Source organism: Frankliniella occidentalis, unplaced genomic scaffold (assembly GCF_000697945.3).
Source record: "Frankliniella occidentalis isolate FOCC.00 unplaced genomic scaffold, Focc_3.1 Scaffold61, whole genome shotgun sequence".
Lineage (NCBI taxonomy): Eukaryota > Metazoa > Arthropoda > Insecta > Thysanoptera > Thripidae > Frankliniella > Frankliniella occidentalis.
In genome coordinates this window covers 1,056,976-1,077,648 of record NW_026267191.1, presented here as the reverse complement: position 1 = coordinate 1,077,648, position 20,673 = coordinate 1,056,976, and the positions used below count along the sequence as shown (strand labels likewise).

General features: G+C 42.4%; 6 protein-coding genes and 1 long non-coding RNA gene across 11 annotated transcripts in view; 2 read left to right on the top strand and 5 right to left on the bottom strand.

Annotated features, from left to right (window-relative positions):
• LOC113205290 (retinoic acid receptor RXR-alpha-B) overlaps nucleotides 1-1,988 on the bottom strand; it is a 20,498-nt gene extending 18,510 nt beyond the window's left edge. Inside the window, exon 1 of one of the 2 annotated variants that reach the window (XM_052267929.1) lies at nucleotides 1,582-1,988. In XM_052267929.1, coding sequence (XP_052123889.1) covers nucleotides 1,582-1,597 — 16 coding nt within the window. In that variant the 5' untranslated portion in view covers nucleotides 1,598-1,988. The remainder of the gene's footprint in view (nucleotides 1-1,581) is intronic. The other variant, XM_052267927.1, reaches the window with a different exon arrangement.
• A 210-nt stretch (nucleotides 1,989-2,198) lies between these two features.
• On the top strand, nucleotides 2,199-5,602 carry LOC113205289 (cyclic GMP-AMP synthase-like receptor). Of its 2 annotated transcripts, XM_026420849.2 has the most exons (13): nucleotides 2,200-2,464; nucleotides 2,543-2,662; nucleotides 3,069-3,170; nucleotides 3,247-3,366; nucleotides 3,464-3,637; nucleotides 3,706-3,842; nucleotides 3,923-4,046; nucleotides 4,130-4,270; nucleotides 4,353-4,511; nucleotides 4,604-4,723; nucleotides 4,847-5,040; nucleotides 5,162-5,203; nucleotides 5,284-5,602. In XM_026420849.2, the coding sequence occupies exons 1-13, from the start codon at nucleotides 2,321-2,323 to the stop codon at nucleotides 5,360-5,362; spliced, it is 1,656 nt and encodes a 551-aa protein (XP_026276634.2). In that variant the 5' UTR covers nucleotides 2,200-2,320; the 3' UTR covers nucleotides 5,363-5,602. The 2 variants fall into 2 exon arrangements, with proteins under 2 accessions (XP_052123883.1, XP_026276634.2); XM_052267923.1 differs by lacking the exons at nucleotides 5,162-5,203; nucleotides 5,284-5,602 and having other exon boundaries at nucleotides 2,199-2,464; nucleotides 4,809-4,947.
• Nucleotides 3,939-4,687, bottom strand: LOC127749510 (uncharacterized). Its single transcript, XR_008011201.1, has 2 exons — nucleotides 4,540-4,687; nucleotides 3,939-4,442 (listed from the first exon to the last, which is right to left on the bottom strand). It is a non-coding gene; the product is annotated as an uncharacterized LOC127749510 (long non-coding RNA).
• A 1,048-nt stretch (nucleotides 5,603-6,650) lies between the features above and the next one.
• Nucleotides 6,651-9,239, bottom strand: LOC127749512 (uncharacterized). Of its 2 annotated transcripts, none has more exons than XM_052267943.1 (5): nucleotides 8,967-9,239; nucleotides 8,741-8,872; nucleotides 8,219-8,650; nucleotides 7,873-8,133; nucleotides 6,651-7,796 (listed from the first exon to the last, which is right to left on the bottom strand). In XM_052267943.1, exons 1-5 carry the CDS (start codon nucleotides 9,175-9,177, stop codon nucleotides 7,315-7,317), a joined length of 1,518 nt encoding a protein of 505 aa, XP_052123903.1. In that variant the 5' UTR covers nucleotides 9,178-9,239; the 3' UTR covers nucleotides 6,651-7,314. The 2 variants fall into 2 exon arrangements, with proteins under 2 accessions (XP_052123903.1, XP_052123904.1); XM_052267944.1 differs by having other exon boundaries at nucleotides 8,973-9,239.
• LOC113205304 (uncharacterized) lies at nucleotides 8,973-14,153 on the bottom strand. 2 transcript variants are annotated; one of them, XM_052267942.1, is made up of 14 exons: nucleotides 13,884-14,153; nucleotides 13,543-13,741; nucleotides 13,193-13,465; nucleotides 12,374-13,112; nucleotides 11,910-12,234; nucleotides 11,520-11,819; nucleotides 11,138-11,413; nucleotides 10,940-11,051; nucleotides 10,705-10,847; nucleotides 10,203-10,631; nucleotides 9,824-10,120; nucleotides 9,626-9,745; nucleotides 9,246-9,377; nucleotides 8,973-9,074 (listed from the first exon to the last, which is right to left on the bottom strand). In XM_052267942.1, exons 1-13 carry the CDS (start codon nucleotides 13,954-13,956, stop codon nucleotides 9,319-9,321), a joined length of 3,345 nt encoding a protein of 1,114 aa, XP_052123902.1. In that variant the 5' UTR covers nucleotides 13,957-14,153; the 3' UTR covers nucleotides 8,973-9,074; nucleotides 9,246-9,318. The 2 variants fall into 2 exon arrangements, with proteins under 2 accessions (XP_052123902.1, XP_052123901.1); XM_052267941.1 differs by having other exon boundaries at nucleotides 9,057-9,074; nucleotides 9,246-9,517.
• Nucleotides 14,154-14,325: 172 nt separating this feature from the next.
• Nucleotides 14,326-17,861, top strand: LOC127749511 (methionine synthase reductase-like). The gene is made up of 10 exons (XM_052267940.1): nucleotides 14,326-14,501; nucleotides 14,915-15,061; nucleotides 15,141-15,383; nucleotides 15,468-15,696; nucleotides 15,781-15,974; nucleotides 16,057-16,159; nucleotides 16,230-16,338; nucleotides 16,426-16,516; nucleotides 16,594-16,732; nucleotides 16,815-17,861. The coding sequence occupies exons 1-10, from the start codon at nucleotides 14,436-14,438 to the stop codon at nucleotides 17,009-17,011; spliced, it is 1,518 nt and encodes a 505-aa protein (XP_052123900.1). The 5' UTR covers nucleotides 14,326-14,435; the 3' UTR covers nucleotides 17,012-17,861.
• The window catches only part of LOC113212660 (uncharacterized), a 14,037-nt gene continuing 11,219 nt past the window's right edge, over nucleotides 17,856-20,673 (bottom strand). The window contains exon 3 of the mRNA XM_052267948.1: nucleotides 17,856-20,632. Coding sequence (XP_052123908.1) covers nucleotides 18,211-20,632 — 2,422 coding nt within the window. The 3' untranslated portion in view covers nucleotides 17,856-18,210. The remainder of the gene's footprint in view (nucleotides 20,633-20,673) is intronic.

Below are 20,673 nucleotides of genomic sequence, written 5' to 3'. Positions count from 1 at the left end.
GGTGGGGGGTGCTGGCGTGCAGTCCGTGGGAGTCTCGTCGTCGCCTCGGGAAAGAGGCTGGCTGACGTCATCCTGGCGGGTGGCGGGCACGGCGCGGGGGTGTCGTCGTCGTGGTGAAGTCAAGAGACCGCGAGCAGCAGCAGGGATGGGCGCGCACTTGGTTCGAACGCCCTTACAAGCAGCGGAGAGTTGCATGCTGTACCGGGTGGTTCAGAGAAGACGCAGGTGCGAGCGGGTTTGCCTACCCAAGGGGCCATGACGCCTTACGGGCAGATCGGGTAGGCAAACCCGCCTGCACCAGCGTCTTCTCTGAATCACCCGGTACGTGCCCCACAACACGCTGTAAACAAACATCCTGGTTTCTAAGCGCCCGGGTGAAACCAATCGGTTCTTATGGGGACTCTAACACAGGGATGTTTGCTTGGTTTACCCATGGTTTACCCGACCAGCTTGAATGCCAGCTGGTCCCCGTGAAAAGACGCGCTTGTCGCTTAGCTCGGCTGACATACCACTGGTGAAAAGTAAAAAGTCCTCGGATTTCCCATTGAACTTACGCCCTTTTCACTTTTCACCAGTGACATATTATGTCGCCCGAGTGCCGCGCCGCCTCTGTTGTCGCTTCAACAAGTCGAAGCCTCAACCGCCAAAACATTGACCTGGTTCTGTTCTGTAGACGTCCGTGTCCGTGCGGAAACAAGACGGATCGCTCGAGTCGACACAGAAAATAGGCCCTGTCTGTGGGAGAAAAGAGTAAACGGGGGGGGGGGGGGGGGGATGCGGCAAGTCGGACGGACGCAGCATGCAGGACTCTACACTCGTGCAGCCGGGTCGGTCCACGAATAAGGTCAGGGCCACAGAGGAGATGCAGGCAAAGGGCTTCAGGGGGCTTTGACAAGAGTCAAAAGGGCTTCACAGACTTTGAAAGCAACACAACTTATTCCTCCACCACAAAGGGAATAGGTGCAAAAGAAGGAGAGAAGAAAGTTTTCTTATAAGGGTTAAATTTGATTCCTCCAAAATGTCAGGAAAGATTAACTTCAACTTCAAACATCACACCACAGATGCTTAACTATGTAGCCCCCAATAATTTAGAAATATACGACTAAGTGCACTGACCATACAGAAAGAAACACGAAAGTTTCACAAAACATCCTGCTGACGTTCAGCTCAATCGAGCTAAATACATGCATTATGGGGGGCTGGGATATTCCCGTAAAAGGGGGAAAAGAAACTGTCTGCACCAGGCAATAGTTATCATGGGAATAATAGCATATTGACCGTAAAATAAGTGTATAGCATCAAATATTAATGAAATTTCAAAGACCCAACACTGAATGCATTGTCTCTCAGAGGTGATGAGATTCTATTGAAGCATTTTGCCCCTGTAACAGTGTCTCAAAAAAGTCAGAATAGCTACATTAAAAATCTGTAAGTCTAGTCCCATTACGATGGCACATCAGGTGTCGGTCACCGTGCCGCCTCCCGTACCGTCTCGGCTCTCGGCCCAACTGTTGGGGCAACGAACTGGCCCGATAGTGGGTACTGCGAACTCAAAATAGTAGGGTTAACCTTGTTGCTTACCTCGATCACTGTCCATTGCGCGCTGCACCAGAGGTCCGTCGACGGGAGAGCAGCACGTCACAACATCGAGGAGCTCTTGTAACAAACTTGCGACCACAAAAGCGGCTCTTCTCACCTCACACGCGACTCTTGATTTTCAAAAGTACAGAAATAAAAAAGCAGTATGCTTGCTGATCACCCAATGTCCAAGGTCGTTGAACTAACAACTCCCGTTTACTTCGCGATGGATGCGACTCGGAGGTAAGGAAAGATAAAACATTCCAACGTAACAAATAACAAGTACTTTTTTCGTAACAAACAACTAAATTACCAATTGTTTTTTTAAAAAAATAGACCACAAACAGTCAATCTACCCATACAAAACCCAGACGAAAAAGGATAATGACCGTGCTAACTTTTGTTCTTCTTACTTTGTTGGCAGTAGAGTATGCACTCTCTTGAGCCACGGACTCTAGGTGTGTTCCGTGACTCCCCCCTAGATCCCATTAAGTATCGACGTAAATTCTTTAGAAAATAAAATAGACGGACATGTGCCGAGATTTCCACTCTAGTCCATTTTTTCTCATTTTTTACATATAACATGTACACGGACTCAATTACAAGGCACAGGCTTTATCTCTGCTTAAGCCTATCCCCACCCCGGCCAGCTGATCTGCATTCTGCATTCCCTCTCCTGTAAATGAAGAAACTGTGAAAAGACTGACACTTTTCTGAAGCTGACGCTTGGCATTTTGGAAAAATGATTCCGCACAACTTCAACAACCAGGGGGGAGGGGGAAGGGGGAGGGGAAGGGGACAACCGAATCAAGGTATCAATTGGGACACTGTTGCTACAGTTGCTGCCGGTGCTGCCGCTTTGGGTGGGACCATCTATTTGGCAAACGTACGGTGCCCTAACAATGAGATTTGCACCAAGTTGTGACAATAGTTTGTGTATATTTGTCTGTATTATCTGTTCCAGAGATATTTTAATAGTGGAGAGAATGAGCCCCAAACCACTTCAGCGTCTACTGCACAAGCAGAGCGGCCAAGTTCAAGTTCAAACTTCGGGTTTTTGGATCCTCGCAGACTACTGTTTTGGGTAAAAGAGAAAACAATACTTTTTAAATTTTGTTTGAAAGAAATAGTGAAGGTGCTCTCCCAATCATTTTAGAGTTTTCCTTGTGTATGACAACAGGGATTACTTATGCTACTGAGGTTGTTCTGCAATGCAATTAATGTATTTTTTACAAATTGATAAGGAATCTGAGTCCCTCAACAGAAACAAGTACTGATAGTGTCTTCAAATATCTTTAAGTAACTTGTGAAAATACACTTATTGCATTACTTAACAACCTAAATAATCACCTAAGCATGCAAATATATGAAATGATGGGTGATGGATCTGATTGGCCGCTCCAGTGTAAAACACAAATTTCTAAAAACCCTTCTCCTGCATTAGCGTAACTATAAACCACCCTAATGTACAATCACATTATTTCACTCAGGAAAATGTGGAACAACTGCAAAACGAGGAGGTGGCTTGCATCAAGCAGACACTTGCTGCTGGTGGGCAGATGGAATCTGGTGCTCAACTTGCTCAACCTGAAGTAGGTTCAAGTCAAAGCATTTCAAAATACTGTAATAAAATCATAAAATAATAAATTCTCATTAATTTCTGTGCAGAGCCTGGTTAGAAAATTTAGACATCCATACAACAAATTTGATGAATGGTTTGAGAATTTGTTAAAAGACTCACTGAAAATTGACAGACATGACAAAATCATTTACGAAGCAACCTTCAAGGTAAAATTTATAAAATCTGAAATTATTCTACAATTAATGTGGCTGCTTTAATTTTAAAAAAACATTTCATTATTTCTGTTTTAATCTTTTTTCCCAGGAACTTTTAGATACCCTCATACCTGCTATGAAAAGAGCTGACCCCCTATTCAACTTTCTATACAGGGAACACAGACCAGCAGGAAGTACATGGGAAAATCTTCGAATATGTAATCAAGATGAATTTGATGTGAATGTACTGCTTTTTCCCCCTGATGTCCAAGCGGATGTGAAGGCAAGAATTTAAAAGTTGGATGATCTATTTATTATCTTCTAACTATTACTAATCACTCTTTTATTTAGGTGGTTGACCTCAATAGTGGGCATATCGGAGTGGTTTTACCACGAGGGTTCACAGCAGTTAAGACAGCTTCGGTGGTCAAAAAATGTAAAGTTGAGAACGATTTAACAGCAGAGCGGCAGGTTTCGCACATTACTAAGTGAGTATTCAAAGAGAATCTGCCAGTGTGTGGTTTTAATGCCCTGATAACATATTATGTGATTGATTTATTTTTAACAGAAAACTAAAACAATGGTTAGATGTTGATGGTTTTATTATGCGATCAGAAGTACTTAAGTGGATGACAAGTGTAGTTGATACTGCTTTAAATGAAATTGAGAACAAGCAATGGGAAAATTTGAGGGTAAATACATGTTCACTCAACTACAAATTTTTAAATGCTATAACCATGACTTTCAATAATACTTCTAATTTTACATACATCAGAGAGTTGCACGTTCGTGGTCAGGGCCTGCAATTACTATCAATGTTACTATGAACAATGGTAAAACATTGTCAGTAGATCTTGTCCCAGCACTTGAATTTTCTCTCAAACTTCTCCCTGAAAAAATACGAGCTACAGTTAATGTAAGTATAGCTCAGTAAGGAAGGCAGTCCAATAACTCTTTGCTTTTCCTTGTGTGTACCAATAACACATTCTTTTTATTAGAAACACCCATCTAAGGGTGGAGTAGAACGAAAGTGGTATGCTATTCCTAAAGGATCAAAAAATTCCTCTGATGAAGAGTGGCGCACAAGTCTGTATGAAATAGAGAGGGACTTAATGAGTGGAAAGACTCATGTGAAACCATCCATAAGGATTATGAAGGTTAGTAATTAATAAATGGTACATTTACCTAGAAATATTCCTACTTAACAATAAACAATTCGTACATTTACACATGTTTGATTTATTACCAGAAATTACGTGATACAATGGAATGGAAAGGACTCTCCAGCTATTACATAAAGACCATGTTTATGTGGATGATGCAATCCTGTGATCTGGAAGGCAAGGGTCTTGGTCAGATGATAATGAAAGTAGGTGCTGTAACATTTTTAAAATGTTGTCCCCTTGTCCTGGTGATTCACAATTTTCTTGATCTCTTTTGTTTTACTCATTTAGTCATTTTCTCTCTCTTGCTCTAACTCATTTCTTCAAAGGCATTAGAAATTTTAGAAGAGCACATGAGGGAAGGCAGGATCAAGTACTACTGGGATGATAGTCTAAATTTATTGGACAATGTTGACAATCCAATATTCTTCAGAAATGTTTCAAATTGCATTAAGCACATTCTAAAGAAATTTCAGAGGAGTCTAGAAGATGATTCTGTTGATCCAATGGTTTACTTTGGATGGTAAGTTCTGATCTATTGAGGTAAAACATGACTTCTGTAATTGAAAATTTGTGAAGTTTTTGATCAGTCTTGAGTAACAATGCATCCTCCAAAAATGACCACACCTGTCTTATTTTATTAGCCGAAAAAGTCTCCGTTATTTTCCTGAATGTGGGATGGACAGGTAAATAGTCTGCTTTTGTTTATCGTCTTGCACACAAAGTTCTATTTTAATATCTATGTTTCATCTGTTGTTTGTTTCAGATCCAACTCTTGGCCTGTAGGCCAAGAGGATAGGATTCCTCAGGAAAACACAGCAGACGAAAGTTGTCACATCTCATGAAGACTGTTCATGAATGCCAATAATTATTGGCGATGAAACCCAGCCAGCGAATTTCATCAAAACTTTGACATTATTGCATGCATGTGTATGTTTTTTGACATCAGATCATTGACAAAATACTGATATAAACTTATCATTATTACAATTATACTACATATTGTGTGTAGTTATTGTGTTTTACAAATAAATTTTTAAATTTTTTATCAATTTAAATAAATAAAGTATCAACTTTTTCAAAAATGAGATGAGTTAATTTTTTACCTTTAAAAGAAAGTAAAATCAGATGATTTTACGATGACAGTATTTGCCTGGTGCCATGAGGCGCCAAATGTGCTATTCGCAGCGATGAGGATATTCGCACAAGTGGTGGAAATAGGCGGTTTTCGGTTATATGCACAACTTGTGCAATCTACTGAACAAACGCTATTTGCACCAGGGGATATATAAAAAGGGTGCAAATAGCGCCTTCACACACTTTTGCACAACTTGTGCAAGAAAGTAAATGTTTGCTATTTGCACAACCTACTGCACTCGAACATGGTGATAGTGTTTGAAGCTCGCGACATCTGCTTTCGAGCTGACTCGTAGACGAGGTGTAACGAGTCAGACCCTCAAGGGAGGATCGCTGGTTCGCCTCCCGGCCGGATGACTCTTTTCTTACGGCATGAGCGTTTGTGGTAAAAGTCACAATCACTCTGAGTCGTGCAAATATAGTTCGATATAAACTATACACGAGTCGTTTAAATATCGCTTGTTCGAAAACATACACAATTGGTGCAAACAGCCAATGTTCATCTGACAGCACAATTTGTGCAATCAGAAGAGAAACTGCTATTTGCACAACTCGATCAACATTGCTTAGAAGACATATTGCTACAAACCTTTGCACCACATAAACAAAGTATATCAGTTACACTTTTTTTGGTTTGATCTGCTTGTTTAGGTAGTCATTGCTTTCAAATTAGATATGTCAATTTGGTTTACTTCATGTTCAGTTCTTGTTCATACATCTGATTTCCCATATTTGTTAGTTTTTTTTTTATACATATTTAGGTTTGCTGCTTAATTTTTCTTAAAATAAATTTTAATTTACTGTGATATTATTTCTAGTTGTCCCATTTTATTTATTTTTGGAAAACATTGAGGGCAAATTTAGCAGTCAGCCTTATCATCAAAACTTGATTAGATGCCATCATTAATTTATTTTTCAGTGGAATGACTGCAGTAATGTAGCAAAGTTGTAGTAGGTATGAGATATGGGCAGTAAGAGGAAGCATATACTAGGAAACGTATTTAGAATTTTATAATCTTCCAGAAAAAGGTATGACAAATCACAAAAGTCAGATGCCAATATACTCAAGATAGATCTCCTGAGCACAATTATTTAAAGTGATTGTAAAAACAAAGAACATACACTTATCAGCTGCATTGGCATTGTTAGACATTGAAAGTAGGTGTATTTGGTAATTACAAGCAGTTTACAGTCAAGTTAAAATCCAGAATTAGACTCCTAAAATAAATATGTGCAACGTTTGTGTTTGCAGCACCAAAAGGAGGACCATAGCGACAGGCAGTCAAGTATAACAATACAAAACATTATCCATATAGAATACCAACAACAAATACCTAAAATACTTCTTAAATCATATCTACTTTTCACAAGCTTCATGATTTAAAACCTAATAATTACCTCTATAATGAGTTCAGTTGACAAAGCTCACATCAATAATACAACAGTGTTGAACTTGTTACATCATTAAAATCAAGACCATAGTTGACTAGGATGATATGAAAAAAGGCCTCAAAGCATATTTACATCATTAAAATCAAGACAATAGTTGACTAGAATGATATGAAAAAAGGCCTCAAAGCATATTGTTACAAACAAACTGAGATATTTCCTGAAACACCGCCTATAACTTCTGCCTTTTCAGAACCCATTTACGAATCACCTACGCCTTGCATTTTTTGCACATCCAAGAGGTGCCAGGGTCTTCTTTCACGCCCTCACAGGCCTTGTGGTACCAGGAGCCGCACAATTCACAAAGAATCATATTGTCAACAGTATCAGGTAATCTGCAAGTGCAGTAGATTTTTAAGACACACACATCATCTTCCTCAAGGGTTCTTTTGGGTCTGGCTGATCTTCTTGGAAAGACGGACAGTTTTCCAGTCTCCACACACTGCTTCCAATGACTTCTCAACTGAGAGGGATCAAAGTCAATAAATTGAACCTTTCCTACATGGCAGAACTCTACAGCATGTGCTATTGAGTAAAGAGCACAGTCAACAGAATTTTTTTGCTGAGCACATGGTGGTCGCACAATGATCACGTTAGACTCATCCGACTGAGCAATCATAGCACATTGCATTTTGGTGTGTCCCGACAGACCTGTGGTACGCAGACTGTCTAAAATGGTAACAGTTGAGGATCCTGCAAATGTAATGAAAATAGATAGAATCTTCGCCTAAAACAGTCACAAATTAGTGAAAGCATAACTGCTCCATACCTTTCATGAAAACAGCCGTAACCCAGTGGTTACTACGTCCTGTGTGCATAATCTGCAAGTAATCTCTCGCCCTCTTTCGTGGTGGATAGTAATTAATTTCCTCAACCTTCTCTCCATAGGTCACACTAAGAGGACAGGACAGACCATCAATTTTTCCGCCAAATTCTTCTTTCAGCATGGAACTTGCACGCTGCATGTGCTCATCCGTAAGCATGTTTTGTAAATCGATGTCTTGAAAAGCAGCAAGACTCATTCCAGTTTCTGATTTTGGAAATAAAGAAATTAGCATGTTCCACCAACATAGCATAAAACTGACTTTCTTTTTTTTTTGAAGTAAATTACATACTTAAAGAATGCTCACAAGCTGTGCAAATGGATCTCTTATTATTTGCTACATTCAATTCTACAGCATTAATTAGTGAGCTGCATAGAAAGTCGTGGCAAGTTCTTTGACAACGGTAGCATGTTACCGTATCAGCAATATCGAGGGCAGGATCAATTGGCATATTGCAGATATGACAAGAACATACGTGGCCCTCACCAGCATCTGTTCGACAAAGCTGGCAAATGGAAGGTGCTGTTATGGTTTTGGTTTGCTTCTTTGAGCAAGCAATGCACAGTAGATCATTCCCCCCATATCCCTCTTCACCACTTCCACGGGAAACAGAGCAACCAAAAGCATGAATTGGTACTTGGCACAGGGTGCATGTGTGTGCATTACCGTCTCCAGCCTTAGGCTTGCCAAACTTGATGCACACTGGACACTCTGCATCCTTACCTGTGGAATAATTGTAACAAATAAAATCAGTATGAAGATTCATAGAATTGAAGGCTGTTTCTTTGCAATTTATACTTAGTGTCTCAGTACCCTGTGATTTGTTTAGGGAAGCAAACTGCTCTTGCTCTGACTCACTATCGGACGATAGAGTCACAATATCAACCACATCTGTTGTTCTTTTCAATGTAGGTTTCACATCAATAGGGCTTCCAGTGGCAAAACCTATGGGGCAGAAAGGTAAAAAGATAACCATTTAATGAAATATTGTAATTACAAAATCATATTTTTAAATTACTGCTGCAAATGATTCCACAACCATAACCTCTATTTTGTCGAACGGTGACATGCATTCGTTGTTGTTTTGAGGGAACTACATCTAGGGCACGCTGACTTGGGCGTTTCAAAGCAACACCACGATCATTATCTGAAAGGCAGGGTGTTAGAATAAATAAAAATAATAAAATTGAGAATGTAAAACTAGGAAATCTGAATGAATAGTGAATAATAAACAATGCTTCTGAAAGCATCTGAGTCAGCTGAGAGAAAGGTCATAATAATGAGATTGACATCCTCTAAGATTACAACAAAAACTTACCATTGCTGAATTATAGCTGACAGTTTACCCATATGATGTTGGCATTAAAACATGTTTTGTTAAGAATATTTTGTTACTTTTCAACAAAGTGGAACAGTAACAAAATATATCCCACAAAAAATGTAAAATTAACTGTAATCAGACAGTCAATGAAATTAGAAACAGTGTTCATGTGACAACTTGGAAATCATGCACACCATAGGACAGTTCACTGATAGCAGAGAAGGAATGTTGCACCTTAAACCAAAATTGCTGAGCCCATGAAGCAGCACCTGATCGCAGAAAAGTTAACGATAGCAAGCATGAAGGGAAGGGGAAAGGGAGGGGGGAGAAAAGCCGCCCCTCTTGTAATTACTGTACAAATGCAAACAGTCACCTACTTGATTTGTGACTGTATTCACTGAACACTGTTACACCCAGGATAACAACCACCATCATGCACCCCTTACCACAAGTAGACCTTTCCAGTGAAAGGCGATGACCTACAGTTACTGATTTATCTGAAATGTCAAGCATAATAGATATTTCATTTACAGTATGGTAAACAGCAATTTTCATTTTTAATATAGATTACCCACCATTGGATTTTTTATCCAAATCCATAACTTTGTGAATGTGTTTACAAACAGTACTTCTGAATTTGTAATCATGGCATTCACATGCCCAAATGTGGATACACTCTGTTCCCACACATAAATGACAGAATGGTGTTTGAGATTTAGAGACCCTGTAAATATCTGAGGAGCCCTTGGACTGGCTTGTCACAGACCACTCTGACTCAGACTCCTTTGTAACATCAGAGTCTGGTATTTTCAAGCCATTATCTTTACGTGTCTGCACTGGTCCTTTTTCCAAAGACCTCATCACAAAACCCCCTTTAAGAAAAAATGTAACACAAAATATTAGTGTCAGAATATTATGCATTATAGAGTACATTAACAAAGTATATACACTTACTTGGTTTGCTGGTTTTTTTGGTCCAATTGAAAGTGGTTTTACCTAGACCTTGTGGTCGACCTTTCTGTTTGACTGGCTGTGGTAATACAATTCCTTTCAGTGCCTGAAATACATCTACGGTACCATTTGTATTCAATGTCGCTTCATCGTCCACTTCATCTTCCGCTACTACATTTCCAGATACAATTTGACCATTTGACACAAACTCTTTCTCTCCATTTGTTTTTTTGGCAGTAGCTTCATTTGCATTCACTTCCAAATTTACTTCAATAGAACCATGACAAATATTTTGGGAAGTAGTATCAGCATTGTCCAAGATGAGTTGATCATCCTTGTTCTTTTCGTTTGTTTCATCCATGTTCTCTAGTTCATCTATGGCATTCACAAGTTCTGCAATGGCATCAGGTTCATTACAGTTCAGTAAATCACCTATTAAGAAGAAAAGGAAAATCAATAAGATTATTAATACTTAATGGTCACAAGAACATTTTTTTTTACTGACTGTAATCAATTGTATGTTGTATGTCCTGAGACTGGACAAGTGACTTCTTAGACTTCTTAGCTGGTTGCCAGAACCTACAAGTGTTTGTAGAACACTTGTAGAATGGGTTGTTTGGCCACCTCGATGTTGGCTGTGAGACGAGCCTGAAAATGTTTGCATGGCATGCTAGTTAGTTAACACAGGGAGCTATTAGTTATGGAATAATGATGAATGAAAATATCTGGAATGTAGTCACCTTATACAAGAAATACCACAAAAACATACAGGAGCAATGGGCTGCACTTCAGTCATATTTAGAGTAGTAGCAGGTTTGGAAAATGACTGTTCGATCCTGCTATTTGCTCTCACTGTAGGAAATTCAGATAGGACAAAAAAAATTGCAATGCACACATACACATACACCTTAATAATGATATGCAGCAATGAAAAGTACCTGGAGTTGAGTTATCAACTGCTGAGATTACACTGGTCTCTCCTGAAGTAACAGCAGTAGCTGTTTCTTTTTCAATTGGAGTTACAGAAATAACCTGTTCCTCTTCCAGTACAGTAAGAGTTGCGGTACCTTGTGTTTGATTATGAACTGCCGAGTTAACACTAATCTCTTCTGGAGTAACAACAGTAGCTGTCTCTTTTCCATTTGGAGTTTCAGAAATAACATGATGTTCCCCTTCCAGTATAGTAAGTGCTGTAGTTGCATTTAGATTGATAGCTGTGTGAATACAAGCACAGGTTAAATCTGCCATAAAAATCCAATACGCACAGATTTTTACAAGTAGTCAATAAACCTTGATAGATTTTTATTAACTTATGTGTACCTGATGATGGAAGAATTTCCAAAATTGCAACCTCCTTGCCTTCACTGTAAAACTGGAGAAGTGCTTCCAGATTAGCATACCTTGATGAGTACTGCTTCTCACTAGACTCTGACATTACCTCACAGATTGCTTTGGCTTTCAACATACTGTGGGTGTACCTCTCATTCGTTGTCCTAGGCATGAGTTTTGGAACAACACGCTGAAACACTCTACATTCAGGTTCATCAGATGTAACTATTTCGTGGTACTGTGTTTTCCACCATCGTTTGTTGATTTTACCTGTACAGCAAACTTGTAGACCTGTAAAAAGTAAAATTTTTGTTATCTATAGAAAAAGACAACAGCAGACACTTGGAGTGAACATAGATAATATGCATGCAATTAACTCACCTTTTTGTCTCCTCACTGAAAACATGTGGCGACATGGCAGTAAGTAGCAGGCCCAGTGAGGGCACAGGCACTCTTTTTCAGTAGCACAGAACCTTTTCACTTCTTCAGCAGACACAGTTCGATTCAATTCTTCAAGAATTAGTTTAGCGGCAAATCTTGTCAAGTCTTTCACTAAACTTTGGACAATGGGATCAGTGGAGTGCATAAAATAGGCCTCTTTAACCTGGTCAATTGTGTTTCTAAAGATCACATCATCCTCTTTGTTTTGGACCAATTCTAAAAGGTTATCAAGGGCTTCATACAACTCGTGGTTATGATGTAACATCTGTGATAAAAATAATGATACAGATTTAGTAGGCAATATTTTTCCAAGTAAGCCACCCAACTTCAACATCTCGATCACAGGAGTTGTGAGAAAAGATAATTCCTTGTAATATTAAAAGAGCAAGAAAAATGATACTAACCATCTTCACTTTGGAGTTGTGGTTTTCCAACCTGTTGTTAGTATTGTTGCCTAAATTCAAAGACTTACTTCGGTCCCGAAATGTCCATGCCATTGGGCAAGACAGCCAGTTTTTTTTGAAATATTTCATGAATTGCTCTGTGGCTAATACTGTTAGATCTTTTACAAGCTTTGCCAAGTCAGACGAGCTGCTACAATACCTCATGTTTGTGATGATGGTTTTAACTTCTGGCTTTTCTGCTTTGGTTGTACTTTTGAATGTCCTTGACACATGGAAATCACAGAGTTGTATATTTACATTTGGCAAAACCAACTTTATAGCTTTGACCTCTGAATAATCTTTGTCCACCACAACAGTCTGTATTCTATCTGCAACAGCACTGGTGATGGAGGTCTTAAATGCAGATAGAACCTCTCCAATTGTTGATGACTTCTCATTGGCAATGAAGGCATAGCCAACCGCCCTCCCATCACCATGGCCGTCCATTGCCATCAGCACAGTTACAGGCATTCTATTCCTATTGATTTTGTACGTGTGATCCAACAGGAGAACCTCACCAAAGTCTTCCATTACTTTTCTTTGTGCTGATGTTTGGATAAAGAGATACTCCAGGTTATTATCCTTATCTTTGCCAATGTAAATAAAAGCTCCAGGATCAGCATCCAAAAGCTTTTGTAAGGATTCAGCAAGTTTCTCCTCAGGCGTTTTCCCATTAAGGCCCTCCTTCTTCCATCTCGCCCTATTGAGTGGAAATGTTTGGACATCAATACTTTATGAAAAATATACTAATTCACCTCCAAACATATAAGGCATACATACCTCTCATTCGCCAAGTCACGTTGCTGTATCTGGCCACAGTCCATAGATCTCAACAAAGAGCGGATCTTGCATGGTTTCACACCAGCTTTGAACAGAAGCTCTGTTGTGGCTCTAACTTTGGGATCCTGCAGCCTCCGCCTACGAATTTTAGGGAGGGCTGAAAAGAACTTTTCATCGCAGCGATGGTTGTGCTCAGGCTCAAATTTATCCACCACTAATTCTGTCTTTGAGGCCTTTAGGTGAACCTCCACACGACAGCCAGTTTTCCAAGTTCTGTGCAACATTATGGCAATGAATTAGGCAATGTGAACAGGCAACATACTCATTCAACGGTATGTAGATACACTTACGACTGGTGGCAACGCAACCCTTTCCCATTATTAATCCTCTTCACGCCCCCACAAGTACACGTCAGAATGACATTTTTGTGCTTCAGCTTCGGATCATACAATGCTGTCTCACCTCGCGCTTTCAGGTTGAGATTTGCACTTTCGATTGATGACGAATGGGCAATACTCCATGCAAACCACTTCTCTTCGCCGTATGCATCTTCACAAAAGGGAAAGAAAGAAAGACATTATTGGAAGTACACACTAAGTGATGTATTGATGAATGTGAGGTTAGCAAGCTGGATATCATATATCTTCACGTAATGAAGCTTTCAACGCAATTGCCACATATATAATATTACCTAGACACTTCTCTACGTCGCACCAACTTGTAAACTTCCTTCCCGGGTAGGGAATGTTGCTCGACGTAGCCATTTCCCAAACCTGTCCCAAACATAAGGATACTCGGCGAACGGCCTGAACACGAGGGAGTCATCTTCGTGGAAAAAACGAGTTGCCATCGAAACATACTGGTGCAAATACAAATTGTTAAACAAGCCGCACAATTCGTGCAACAATTTGAATACTTCTTATTTGCACAACACCAAACACTTGGGCTTGTGCAAATAGATACGCTTCTCTTAAATGCACAACTAGTGCCCGGAACGAAGAAAAACTTATTCGCACGACTTGTGCTTGGCTTGTGCACATAGCTCCCCCACGACTCTTCACACAAATTGTCTGGTGCAAATACAGTTTCAACGCCTTTGTGCACAACTTGTGCGAATATAACTAATCCTATTCGCAGAGCATATCGTCTGCTACAGCTGTCTGCGCCTCACGTCACACGCGCGTGTAGTTGCCCTGCGGTGTAGCTTTCCTGCACCTCTATTAGTGCTCATCCGTTGTAAACAATGTCTGATCTGCCCAAACTTCCAGTAGAATACTTGGAAGTAAACTATGATGTCAGTGAACCACCGGTAAGTGCGGTAGGTCGCGGTGTTACATGTGATCGATAGTGACCTGTGAACCTCCTACAGACTCTTTTACATTGAACATTTTGGCATTTTTGAGTAATAATTCCTCACATGTTTGAAATAAAGCTGTTCCTGCATGTTCCCTCGTGGTTTTGATTTAGAGTCCATCTTCAGTCAAGACGTTTTCCTCCCCTTTGTTTTCAATTGGGGGTTATCGTTGTCCTAGGCTCGCACAATTTTGTAATTCAACGATGATTACTCATGTTGATTTCATCATGGAAAATGGTTATACTAAATTTTTGTAGATAATTAAAAAGGTTTATTCTTTTTATTCTTTATTTTACCAATGACCCAATATTTGCTAATTTCTGACACAAGGTTGTATTTCAATTAACTTTAAGATTTTCTTGTTGCAGCATTCACCTACTGCATCGATAAGTCAGATCAAGGCACCTATGCCATTCGCAATATCTGAGATATTCTGGGCAGATGTTGTTTCAGCTAATTCCTTATCGCATGGGGATGATGTTAAAAATATCTATGACTTGGTATTAGACATGAAGGTACATTTTCCAATCAAGTCTATTCATAATAGAGTTTTGAATGTAGGAAATTGTAATTTTGTTTTTCTTTTTTATTTAGGGCTTTCCTCACAAGCTTGTGCCAGGAGACACAATAGGTATTTGCCCAAGGAATAATAAAGATGAAGTAGAAAAATTATTAGAGAGACTTGGGGTTAAAGAACATATGGACATTCCATGTCACATAGGTGTAAAGCCTGATTCTGGAAAAAAAAAAGCATCTGTGCCAAATCACATTCTATCTTTTTCCACACTGAGAGAAATTTTTGAATCATGTCTCGATCTTCATGCTGTACCAAAAAAGGTAATTTGCTGTTCTTGTATAATTTTAAAATATTACTTTTAAAATATTTTGTGATTAAAATTTTTTTTTAATTGCTTTTCCTAGCTCTTTATTCGGGCCTTATTGGAATATACTTCAGATCCTAAAGATCATGAGAGTTTGAGTAACCTTTGCGGTCGTAAAAGTGAAAAGTACACTGAATGGATAGCATCAGGACGCAGTTATCTTGAGGCCCTTCTCATGGACCATCCATCTTGCCTTCCTTCTATTAACGTTGTTCTGGAACATCTGCCACGCTTGCTGCCACGGCCATATTCTATTGCATTTCTCTCAGGTAAAATTTTTTTGCTACCTCTTTACACATCAAATATGTGAGTTTTGACTTTGATTTCCTAATTAGAATATTTTTCATTTAAAGGAGAAGCAGACACGCAAATTCATATAGCCTTTTCAGTTATTAAATTTTATGTAGAGGGGGAGAAAAGGACTGGTGTCTGCTCAGGTTGGCTTGAGCAACTCACTAGTAAACTACGAACAGCTAGTGATAGTGCAGCATCCTTGTGTAGTGGAGTAGAAGCTCTCAGTATATCGTCTGAAAAGCCTCAAATAAAGGTTGGTGTAGTATCTAATCTACAACGAATTTCATTACTAGATTCATCATCTGATTCTTATTGTTTTGTGCATTGTGTTTCAGATACCTGTTTTTCTGCGAGTAAGTAGTGGATTCCACGCACCAGCTGATCTCAGTCGCCCCCTCATTATGATTGGCCCTGGTGTAGGAGTCGCCCCATTTATTGGTAAGCAATTTAAGAGTTGCTGGCATGTGTCCGCTTGATGTGTTTCTCAATCGAATCTGTGGTATTTCAGGGTTTTTGCAAGAGAGAGAAAAGCAGTTTAAGGATGCAAATTTAGTGACTGTGAATCAAAGCTGGTTGTTTTATGGCTGCCGTTACCCTCAAAGAGACATGGTTTACAGGTATGAGTAAATGGGCACAGAAATGGGCTCTACAAAAATAATTATAGTAATAAGCAACTAATACACATATGCTTTTCTTTTTTATAGCAATGAAGTCAAAAGACATCTCGCAAACGGAACATTAGACAAATATATTTTGGCTCATTCAAGGGATCGGTCTTTCTCAAAATATGTGCAGGTAATTTACAAAATTATTTCTTGCTAGGGCCTTGCCAATTTAAAATTCTTTGCGTGAACATAAGAGTTATATTGCAGGACAATATAAGACTTCATAGCACAGACATCTGTCAAATGTTACTTGAAGAGGGTGCATATCTTTATGTATGTGGTGATGCTCTTAGTATGGCCCGAGATGTGCTTGCTGTAATAGTTGATTCAATTGCAAAATATAAAGGTGGTACACTTCATTTTCCAATTGAATTAATCTTCCGGTCTTTTGTGCTTGTCCATTTAATTGAAATGTAAATGTTTTCTAGATATCAACAAGACAAATGCTCAGCAAATTGTTATGCAACTCCAGGCTGAGGGGCGATATAAAGAAGATGTGTGGACAATCCAGGATGATGTGTTTCGCATGTACAGTAAAGCTATGGCAGAAGACAAGAAGCGACAAGTAATGATGAATGCTATTGTTCCTCCTGAACGCAGGCTTGTGGTTTGTGATATGGTCTGACATCAGCTCTCAAAGGTCTACTTAATGATTCGAGGCATACCTCGAGAGTAGACCTCTGTTTGCTAAACCAACCGTGGATCAGAGCTTCTTGTATGTCTTAAAGATCATTTGAATAACCATCAGTCGTACCTTGTATTTTGACCAGATTATTCTTGATATGAAATCTGGATAATCCTGTTTGTGACCCTCAATAGTTTGTACTTGTTGACATCCATCTCTCATGAGATTTGACCTTTGAACCATATGGATCTGTGTTTTTGCACCTCTCTATACTTATTTTATTTATCATTAATAGACAACTTAGGAGTAAGTACCTATACAACCAAATGACTAATGGACCTTAAGTGTTGGTGTAAGTACCTGTGTTATGAAATGAATTTGCCAATGTTTGTATGTAATTTTGTTTCTTAATTTATTGTTTTCATATTCTATTATCTATGATAACAAATTGAGTATTGTAAATTTAATTATTTGTATTTGTGGATGTCCTATGCCTTAGACATTTTGCTTAAATACTTGTTTTGTGATAAAGAGAACAGATAAGATTCTTTCTCAGCTGCATATAGATTAATTTTTTAGTTTATGACTGCCTGTCACACTTATTGTTCTGTGGGCATTTTATCGGTTGTACTTAATCGTAAGGTGTATTCAAACTTCTTAAATCTTACTTACAATTTTAATTCCATTCCTTATTGAGTGCAATTTTGATAACATACTCAATTTACATTCTCTACCAATTGAAAAAAATACATACTTCCTAACTTATTTCTCTCCAATTTCCTGATGTTTTCAAAACTGAATGTTCTGTGTTGTAAGGATTCGGAAATTAAAATTGTGTTTCCAATCATAATTTTTCTCACATTTTATTATAAACAAAAACTTTTACAATATCAACAACATTGAACACAAAGTTCAACAATAAACTGAGAAAACGGAAATAACGATAAAAAGGGGAAGGCAGGTGCAGTCCAAAAACTTGTCGAGATCAGAGGGCCTAGAGGTTCATCCATGACCTGAAGATACTCCCCCATCTTAAATTGCCTCTAAGAAATATTTTAAATTAAGAAAACATATCACAAAGAAAGGGAAAGATTCGAGTTAGGTGCTCTCAATCACAAAAAGTTACAATAACAATAATTGGCTCTAATAAATCAGTCTCACTGAGTAAACAACAAACAAAATACCATGTGACCTTTGGACTATACCCCTGCCGCAAGCGTTTCGTCGAAGACCCTCTCGTGTTCGCTTCTCTCTAGCATGTACTTTGGCAGGGACATCCGCAGAGCCCGATCGAACACCGGTTTGGTCTCCTCTGTAAACATGCCGTCATCGGGCCCCTGCCCCAAGCCCTGGGGCCCCTCTGGATCGTCATCTCCCTCGTCGTCCACTTCCTGGAGGTCTTCCTTGTCGTCTTCGCCGTCGTCGCCCTCCTCCGCAGGCTCCTCCTTGGCCTGCTCGGCCGCGCGCTGCTGTCTCGACTTGGCGCCGCTCTTTGTGGAGGTGGTGCTGGGGGTGGGGGTGGGGGCAGACTTGGGGGCGGCGTTGGAGGCGGCCGCGCGTTGCGTGGGGGCAGCGGACGCAGCGCGCCCCGGGGCCGCAGTCGTGCTGGCGGTCAGGGCAGCTGACTTGCCCTTCGGCGCAGGTGGTGGGCCGGGTGCCTTGAAGGCTGACGACTGGTGGTAGGCGAGGTGCCTCTGCTTGGGCTCGGACGCGGCAACGAACATGCACTCCTCATGCTGCATGCCCTTCTTGTCCACGCACTGGTAGCACGTCATCTTGTCCTTCTCCACCTTGGTGCAGTCTGACCGGTCCTTCTGCTGGAACTCCCCCAGCATCCTCTCCAGGTCCTTCTTGGGCACGACGCCCACACCCTGCAGCCCCTTGCCGGGCGGCCCCAAGCTCTCGGGCGGCCCGAGCCACAGGTCCTCGGAGGCGCCTGTCCCCGGCCCCGAGCCCGACAAGCCGGATGTGGTCTCGGCCGTGAAGGGGTCCCCGTCGTCCTCCAGACGCGACAGCAGGCTACTCACCTCCTCGCTGTCCTGTTCTTCGTCCGCCTTCTTCTTCTTCGCCTTCTTACTGTTCTTCTTATTCTTGCTCTTCTTTTTCTTGTCGTCCTTGCTTTTTTCCTGGCTCTTTTCCTTGGAGAGCTCGGGGAAGAGGAAGCTAAAGTAGTCTTCGTACTTCGGGCCCTGGAGCTGCTCCAGCGAGCTGTCTAGCTCTTTCTCGATCTGCTCGTGGTCCTTCTCGTGACTGTCCTTCAGCGCCTCTCCGAACGCGTCAATATTCCCTTCAGCGCCCGCGTCCTTCTGTTGCGCCGTCTCCTGCTGTTGCACATCCTGGGCGTCCTGCGACGTGTCCTGCGATGAGTCCTGCGACGTGTCCTGCGACGAGTCCTGCTGTTGCCGGCCTTCCTCGCGCCGCCGGCGCCGCCTGCTCTTGGGGCGCGGGTTGCCGTACGACGAGGACCGGCCGAACGAGTAGGACTGCGTCTCGGGCTCCGTGGCGTACTGGCACTGCTCGTAGTTGCCGCCCGTCTTGGGGTCCGCACACACCGTGCACACCGCGCCCTTCTTCACCACCTTCTTGCAGCGGCCGGCGCTGGCCGCCGCGCTCTGCCCGCCCTCGTCGTCGCCCTCGGCCTCGGTGGCCTGCTGCGCGTTGCCGTCATCCTCCTCCTCGAAGTGCTCCGGGCTGAACTTGTAGTCGTCGGCCTCGCGGTCCTCGCGGTCGTCGCCATCCGTGAAGGACTCGAAGAAGGCGTCGTCGGGCTCCTCGCGGGTGCGGCGCACGTAGGGCGACCTGCTGCCGAGGCCGCCGTCGGCCGCCCCCAGCGAGAGCGCCGCCCCCGCGCCCGCGCCCGGCTTGCCGTGGCTAGCGGCGGCGCGGTGCGCGGCCTTGACGGCGGCGTGCACGGCGGCGTGGCTGGCGGCCTTGGAGGAATGCGCGGCCTGCGTGGCCTGCGTGCGCAGCGGGTCGACCGGGGAGGGCACGAAGCCGCCCTGGAGGTTGAACCTGGCGGGCCCCGAGGAGCCCGACGAGAGCCCGCCCAGCTTGCTGCTGCCCGCGCCGCGCGCGTCTTGGAACGGGCGGCTGTCGTAGGCCTCGGCGCTGGCCGTGCTGGTGGAGCCGGAGCCGGAGCCTCGCGAGGGCTCGCGGACGTCCCCACGCTCGTCCTCGTCGAAGCCAAACTCGTCGTCCTGCTCGAGCGCGTCGTGGTCCTGGACGCCGCCGGCAGCGCGCAGCTGCTCGGGCTGCGTGTGGTAGTAGGAGGAGTAGGACGGGTACCTCGAGTTGCCGGCCTGCTTCAGCGGCTGCGTCCTGGTGTGCGCTGCCCCCGCCGAGAAACCGGGTGACCGGTCGTCATCGTCCGCCTCGTCTTTGTCCTCGGCGTCCTCGTCGTGGAGGTCGGCGGCCTTGTCGCCGCCACCCTCGGGGAAGTCGAAGTGGAAGAAGTCCTCGTCGGCACCGTCACGCGTCCTACCGGAGGCGCCGGCGGGGCCGCCGCCCACGCCACGCTTGGCCTTGGCGAGCTCGCTGAAGTCGTCCTGCTCGTCCGAGGACGCCGCCGCCACCGCGCCGAAGGAGCCGAAGGGCAGTCGTGAACCGGACTGGGCGCTGGCGCTGCGGAGGAGAGAGAGAGAGAGAGGCCACAGCCAGGAGGG